Source organism: Salvia splendens, unplaced genomic scaffold (assembly GCF_004379255.2).
Source record: "Salvia splendens isolate huo1 unplaced genomic scaffold, SspV2 ctg332, whole genome shotgun sequence".
Classification (NCBI taxonomy): Eukaryota; Viridiplantae; Streptophyta; class Magnoliopsida; order Lamiales; family Lamiaceae; genus Salvia; species Salvia splendens.
Window position 1 is genome coordinate 12,596 of NW_024598976.1, and position 8,339 is coordinate 20,934.

An 8,339-nucleotide genomic window follows, 5' to 3' on the forward strand; every position below is an offset into this window, starting at 1 on the left:
TTCAATCTTTTACTCCCAATTATCAACAATGGATGTATTGTCTTGCTTACTAAGTTCCAATCTCATGAAAAACAAAAATCTAGTACAATTGATTTCACAAATAACCTCATGTAACACATACTAATTGAATAAAATCATATCCACAACAAAATGATAAAAGTCATGCAAAAGAATAAGAATTTATTAGTTCCCCAAAAGTCTACAAACCTTAGCACAAAAGTCCATAGTCTCCGACCATCTTTTCTTCCTTACCACATTAATATTTATATCTATATATTGAATTATCCACTGCATCATATATTCTATTTTCAGCACACAAAGCCCTGCAGAAACATTCTTCTTCAATTCGAGCATTAAGAAAAATGAAAAACTCGGACAGCTCTAGGGTTAGAAAGTATAGGAAATCATTGGCCCCGCGGCTAAGGTGGTCACCGGAGCTCCATGACCGCTTTGTGGAAGCTGTCGAAAATCTTGGAGGGAGATATCGTAAGACGAAATTATTCATTTTTACATTTTTAAGAATCTATTTTAGAAGTAATAATAGTATCAATTACTTTGTTTTGATAAATAATCTGTGTGGAAGGAAAAGTGCAACCTTTTAATTTAGGGTTTGAAATTTTCATCAATTTCTTTTTAGTTGATATTTTTGAGTTTGCAGAAGCAACTCCAAAGAGAATTATGCAGATGATGGCTGTGAAAGGGCTCAAGATTTCTCATGTTAAGAGCCATCTTCAGGTATATGTTAAAATTGTTTAGTTCAATTTGAATTATTCTGTCTTTGTTTTGGTTCAAAACCAACTACTCCATACTTGTAGATTTGAATTGAATATCAACCGACCTAAAATATACTTAGTGAATTCGAACCATGACATTTTAACTATGGGATTGTCATTTAATTTCCACCAACTATATCTAGCTAGATTTGTAAAATAAAAATCATTCTTGGCTTCTCGAAGTGTTGTTATGCATAAAAATATACCTTAATTATAAAGAAAAATATAATATACTAGTAAATCATAGTAGGTCAATCTCAATGTTGTCATTTCTGTGATTTTCACTAATATGGGAAAAACCAACAATGTACAAAAAATGCATAATAATAAGGTAATAATACTAAAGTTGTTTTAATCCGTAAAATTTGGAGTGGTTTTGTTTGTTAGAAATCTTAAATTCATATTAAATGTCTCTAAACTTCCGCATTAGGGAATAGGTATGAATTATTAGTAAATATTACTGGTATATTACAGTAATATTTCATTACAATATAAATTTAGATACATGTCGTATTTGTTAAATCTAACAATAATAAGTAGTATACTCCTAGTATATGTCATGAAATGTTTGATACCATGAAGCATACAACATATCATGCATATATAACATATATCATGAACCATACATATCATGCATGAAATGTGTAATGAAAATAAAAGTAAAAATAGCTACAATGTACATTAAACGAATACTAACGATGTAGCTACCAAAGTTTCAATAAAATAATCTAATTTTGCATTCTTTTACGACTATATACCTAGGTGTAGCTAGGTTAGGTTTAGTTCATGAACAAAAAAGTTTGTTGTCTTATTTAGTTGCTTTTAAATGATTAAAATAAAGTCTCATCGTTTAGTTCCAAACAATTATTGGTCTTTTAATTTGTTGCATTGGACATTTACCTAACTAACCATTCATTATATGATGAAAATCTTAGTGAGAGAAGCAATGCATAATACTAAATATTTCTTAATTTAAATAACTATTTATAATTAATAGTTTTCCAAATTAATTTTTTCAGATGCACAGGAGCATGAAGGAATCCATGGGTTCAAACAATTTTATAGCTATTAAAAGCTACCAATTAAAAGAATCCGAATTTATAACTTTATTCTCTTCTCAAAGGTAAGTAATTCTTCGCCTTATATTATTGATTTTTTTTATCCTCATTGGAATAAAGTAAGAAATTCAATAAAGTTCTCAATCTTCGACTAAAATGTAGTACGTTTGAATTAGTTATAAGTTAACGTTTAAATTGTTTTTGTTTTCTTGTTTTCCCACACAAAAAATATTATAAACTTTTATAAGTAAAAGATAGTAATTGTTGAAGTTCTTGCATTGATGAGCATGAATTTTATACACTGATCTTAATTTAATTTGTAGTACAATTTTTAGTTTGGTTGCTTATGCATTGTTGATTGCTTCGTTAAAATCTATTTAACTCATGCAATTTGTTTCAAGATTAGGGGAAACTATATTGGTAATATGAATAAATGCTATTTTGCAGACAATTTTCAGAATCTCCAAATTGTAGAATTCAAGGAAGAAGGAGAAAACCCCAAATCAATGAAAATTTAATTTACCATCAACACCTGCTGCAGGTAGAGATATATATATATATGTATACATAGAGAGAGGAGAAGTTAGATGTGCATATAAATGTATACATGTTTGATTATTTGACGGTGCAGGGTATAAAAGAAAGCATAGAAAGGATGAATGAGAGAGCGAGTGAAGAAGAAGAAGAAGATGAAGATGATGAAGATGAAAGTGGAATTGGATGGACAACTATAAAGATGATGGAGGTAGGAGAAGTAGAAGAAGTATCACACCCAAATCAACTTACTACCTCAACTTTATCACAATCTTCCCCTCTCAATTTAGAACTCACTATCTCAATGCCATCACATTAATCCATTTCTTTAGCTACCCTGCATTCTTTTATTTCAACTATATATTTCAAGACATGACTAATCTATTTATGTGATGTGTTTTATTTCTAGTATTTTTTTTTTGACAATTTTATCAGTTAAATAAATATTGTGTAACTGCAACGGATTTTTCACAGCTGACCACGAATTAAAAAATATAAAAAATAAAACATTCATAGTTAAAATGCTCATGATATTATCCCTTCTTGGATTCAAATAATTTGTGCAGAGAAGTTCTTAGTATTTAAATATTGCCATTAATTTCAAATTTTGACAACTCTCTCATACACAATCAGATTGATCTTCCATAATTTGTACCTTTAAGTATAATGGAACTAATCTAGAGTAGCAGAAATTAGAAGACAAAAAAGCATATGCATTGTTGTTAGAGTGAATGCTAGTTTGCATTCATGAATTGTGTAACAGTGAGTGAAACAAGCAGCATTTACACAGAAGCAAATGTTTAAACCTTTTCAAGTGTACTAGCTGTTTACTTGTTTCGGTCCCCATATACGAATGGTACGATCGTTGCTCGCTGATGCAAGCATATGATGATTGGCTGGATTCCAGCTAACACAGTTCACAGCTCCAGTGTGACCACTCAAAACTAAAAATCGGCCTCACATAGTGCCTGTGCCATATGTAAACCTGCAAACAGAAATTTCAACGCATCATTCATCACGTTGTTACAAGTATTCCAATATTATCCTGGAGATCACATGTTCATTTCATATGTTTACTGACCAAAAAAATACAGTACGCGCCTCTCTCGAAAATCTCTCTGCAAATGTGATTATTGAACTCAAAAGGGTGTTTCATATCATGTAAATACATTTATTTTCTTTACCTGGGAGTTCTCGCTTCCGCTGGCAACAAAAGCTTGCTTTAGTCCACCTAAACAAGACCGTACAACAAGACTGGAACGTTTGTTACCTATGTATTCTCCTATATTTTGTAACCATCCGTCTATATTCCATAGATGAAGATCTCCATCCCATAGGCTAAGGAGCAGCAACTTTCCATCTTCGGAAAGAGCAAATGAAGTTATTTTTTGATTCTCTTCCATTGATCTTTCAGAACCTGTTTCCCATCCAAACAGAAAAACTCCATCATCTTTACAATGTATAATTAACGCCTTCCCATCAGTGGTGATTCCCAAGTTTTCCATATGATAAGCTGTCTTCCCTTGACAAAAATCTACTTCTTTTCCTTCGAGATCCCACATGCGGATGCTTTTATCAGTAACACCAGTGAATATATGTTTCCCATCTGCAGCCCATTCACATGAGACCAAACCAAGATTTTGTTTTCCATAGACACAGAGGCATTCACCAGAATCGATATCCCACCGCCTAACTGTTTTATCTTCTCCACATGTAAGAATTTGATCATCTTCAGGGCTCCATGAAACACAGGATACAGGTTGTCCATGGCCAGTTAATCTATGCCTCATGATTACATGACCGTCAACATTAACCTAAAAAGAAAGAGAGAAAGAAAACCATCGGTGCCCAAAAATGTATAATGCATGCACAACATACATACTATTAAGGCATGGAATATATAGTATGCATTTGACTAGGGCTGGGGAAAAATATCGAAAAAATTATATATCGCTCGTATCGTATTGAAAAATATCGAAAAATTATCGGATTTTCGATATATCGTAATTTTCCATACGAAACGATACCGTATCGTAAGTTTTCGATACGATAACGATATGAATTTCCTTATATCGCGATATATCGTTTTATATCGAATATACGATATATATCGATATTTTCGATATATCGTTTTATATCGAATATTCGAATATATCGTCTATATCGAAACATATTTGAAATTATCATTTTCGATATACAGGTATTCGATACGATATCGATATTTCGATATATCGTACTGAAATTCGATATATCGAATATCGGTACGATATATCGAAATATCGATACGATAACGATATTGATATTATCCATATCGAAAGTTCGATATATCAAAATTCGATATATCGAAACTTTCGATACGATAACGATATGAAATTCTTTCATATCGATATTTTCGATACGATATACGATACAACGTTTTCGATACGATATCTCGTATCGACCCACCCCTACATTTGACCAATATGAGCAGTCGATCATAAGAATTTGACCAATTTAGTTCCACAAACAGCAAAAACAGATTTTTCAAGTAATAGCTTGACTTGGTTTGACAAATATTTAACAGGAGGATGGCAAGTATGACTTAAATAAGAAACATCAATCCAGATAAACATATTCTTCTCTAGACCCCTAACATGCGTGACATATTAGAACATATTCTTGCAAACGAATGGAAGGAGTACAACAAGTATCCATATATGGTAGAATTTCATCAGCAGGAGAGTGCATACATTTCCACTAAAAGTAATTGACATTGATTTACATCTTGTATCACTTTTTTTTATATGGTCTGTACGTTGTAAATAAATGATATGTTTGGTCAAATCCTATCTTTTAACTTTATCAATGTCAGAGATGAACTTTCAACTAAAAGATATGAAACGGTAAAAATATTCGAAGGTGGAGGATTCTTTTGTAACTAACCTGGTATAAAATGACAGTAAAAAGTCAAGTGCAAGCCACATCTGACATAAAGACTCAACCAGCAACTTCAGAAACAAAAACGAATTCAGACAGAAAGAGAGCAGTACCACCCATATGATCACATGGGAATCACGGGACGATGAGGCCAAGTATCTTCCGTTGTGAGAAAATTTCAGAAACAAAACTTCAGCGCTGTGTTTTTCTAATATCTGGGGTTGAAAGGAGAGAGAGGATATCAAATACAACAGTCATGATAGAACATGAACTTTTAGCGTGACAACTATATGAGATCCTAGCGGTTACTCTAGAATCAAAGATATACTTTGTAAAGTTGATGATAAGAGAAACACTTTGAAAAATCCACAATTGATAGTTTCAAGCAAGAAGTATTGATCCACCACTAGAACTGAATGTAAGATCCTTTAACATCAGGAGCCAGTAGAAAGATACCTAGAGTTTCAGTTATTTTCTTAAGCCCATTGTTTTCTTACTTGGCTAAACAAAAAACAAAAACCTTGACTGAGGAGCCATAGCAGAACAATACAAAGAAGCATAAACATTAATTGTGCTAAAATACCACCTCATTTTAAAATCATAAACTTCAACACATCCCTCAGACAATGGGGTGTTACTCTGCTAGCACATGAACTTTTGTATTTCATTATTTTCCGATTTATTGGTGGTAGTGAATTTGAGACTGATAGAACAGAAGCTTAAGCCATTAGAGAAGGGAGCTAGTTAAGGCTTTAATTCTTAATAGTTATAACAAGTACTTGTTTACTTCCACAAGTATATGTGCAGATGAAAATATTACCTGCACAGTTTGACAAGGAATCTGGTCCAATCCACACCAATGGTCCACGAGCAATGACATTTCCCCAACTGAGTTGTGGAACCTACAACAATCCCTTTGAAAGTCAAGAGCTTGTTCAACAAGACGCACCAATCTGTATACCGGGATTACCACTGTTGGAGGAAGTAACTTTTGCAGTTCCCCCAAAAACTTTTTACGAGAACAGAGTCCTGACTCTTGACTATGAGTTTTATCAAGCGAAATCTTGGACGGACAAACCATGAAATAAGACAGTTCATGAGCTCTGTCACGATTCACATTAAGTGGTATAATCTGGGTCCTAAGAGTATTCAATGCATCCACTTACTTTTCTCCATCCAAAAGTTCAAAAAATTTCCTCTCTAGTATCATAAAAGATGCCGTTTTAATAATACTTTCATCTATTAGGTCAATTTGATGTAATGTTGTGAAACTTTCATCCCATTGGCCATCAAGAATTTGCTGTATAAACGTAGCTACGAGATTGGAGTGTAAAGGTATTCCTGACTCTTCCTCCAAATGTTTCCCAATCTTTGAATAGCCAAGAGAATATAATGCCTCAGTTATGATGCGAACAAATTCAACTTTACTAATCAATCCATTCGAGCCAACAACCTTGTCATCTCCAGATGCTAACTGCAGAGCCATTGAACCACCTAATGAGCAACTACCTTGTTCTCCAACAGATATGCCGTCCGAAAGACCTCCTATATTTCCAGAGGACACTTTCATACGTTTTGGGAGCGGCTCGTCCTCTACCCCTCTCATTAGAAGCCCACTTCACCCCATAAACGGATAACACGGAAGCACAGGGAAACAGTTGAGATCTTTATAGTCAGTTCTTTGATAAATCTCAGATAGTACTCTGTAAAATGCACCGAAAGGACACTACTAAGTTTATGAGTAGAATAGTAGTAACAATAACTAAATAAGGAAAAAGAACACTCACATCAAACTTCCAGCATAAAAACCTCTCTTAACGCACAAAAAAAACATAAACGAAACACGGTTCGACTGCAAGTAGCAAATTTAACTGAAGACACTCCCCCTACAAAGCAGCTGTAAATCGATTCTTGACCCTCAAAGCAATCACATTGTTGGCTTCAAATATTCACTCAGGTACAAAAGAATCGATGAGTATGCAAAATAGTTTTTCAAGATGAATCCGACTTAAAAACATATGCATCACAAAACCATCAATATCCCTCATACAAAAATGTCATCAATTCCTCAACAAACAAAGCAGCATTGGTTCCAAAACAACTAAAATGGAACCAAGATTAACAACATTAAAAAAAAGAATCAGAATTACCAACTTCCCCTAATCAAACAGCAAATGCAAATCCAACTCCTCAAAGTAATCAACTCTTTATATCTTATCACAAGCAACATCAAGATTGGGATCAATTTCACGTAGAGTTGATTCAAGAAACAGAATTTAGGGACTCACAAGAAAGCAGCATTGAAAGCGGTTGACGAAGAAAAAAGGAAATCGGTGGAGAATTTCAGTGATTCAGAGGTGAGCCGGTTTGTAATGTGAATTGTTTTTGGTGGGGAAATCTCTGCTTCATTTGAGTTTTATACGTGCTTTTTCCCCTTGTATAGATATGGCTTCCAAACTATGAAAGAAAATTGAAACGTACACTCAATTTGAGTCTAATATTGCACACAACGACGAAAATAAACAAATTGGTTTAATGTACAAGACTATGAAAAGTAGTTAAATTTCGGTGTCTCGTACTATAATTTCTCAATGTTTATTTTTTAACATAGACAAAACGGCAATGTCACACTAATTTATTTTTTATCTAATAATAAAATTTAGTCTCTAATCATGTATTAAGATATAGTTATACACCCATCGGATTGTGTTATAATATTAATTTTTCTTAAATTGCTAACTTGTTAATTCATCAACTTAGTGTATTAAAAATATCAACGCGATCACATTAAATGTTAACATGATTTTGTGTTGACATTTTAAATATCAATGTCAATACAGTGTATTAAAATATCAACTAAGTTTTATGTTGACATTTCAATGTCATCGTGTTGACATTTTTAATACACTGTATGAATGAGTTAACAGAGTTAGCAGCTTAAAAAAGTTAGCATCGGATCACACCTCCTACTCACTATCCATTATATTGAGATATTGAAAATATGTATGTTAAATCTAAATTCAATATTAATGCAAGAAAAATTGTAGAAAATATTTTT

The 8,339-nt window shown here is 32.9% G+C and overlaps 1 protein-coding gene and 1 pseudogene across 1 annotated transcript; one reads left to right on the plus strand and one right to left on the minus strand.

Annotated features, from left to right (window-relative positions):
- The first annotated feature begins 313 nt into the window (after nucleotides 1-313).
- LOC121789771 (putative Myb family transcription factor At1g14600) lies at nucleotides 314-2,770 on the plus strand. Its single transcript, XM_042188135.1, has 5 exons — nucleotides 314-486; nucleotides 659-735; nucleotides 1,793-1,896; nucleotides 2,279-2,372; nucleotides 2,463-2,770. The coding sequence occupies exons 1-5, from the start codon at nucleotides 363-365 to the stop codon at nucleotides 2,682-2,684; spliced, it is 621 nt and encodes a 206-aa protein (XP_042044069.1). The 5' UTR covers nucleotides 314-362; the 3' UTR covers nucleotides 2,685-2,770.
- A 287-nt stretch (nucleotides 2,771-3,057) lies between these two features.
- Nucleotides 3,058-7,840, minus strand: LOC121789769 (annotated as a pseudogene).
- Nucleotides 7,841-8,339: the final 499 nt, after the last annotated feature.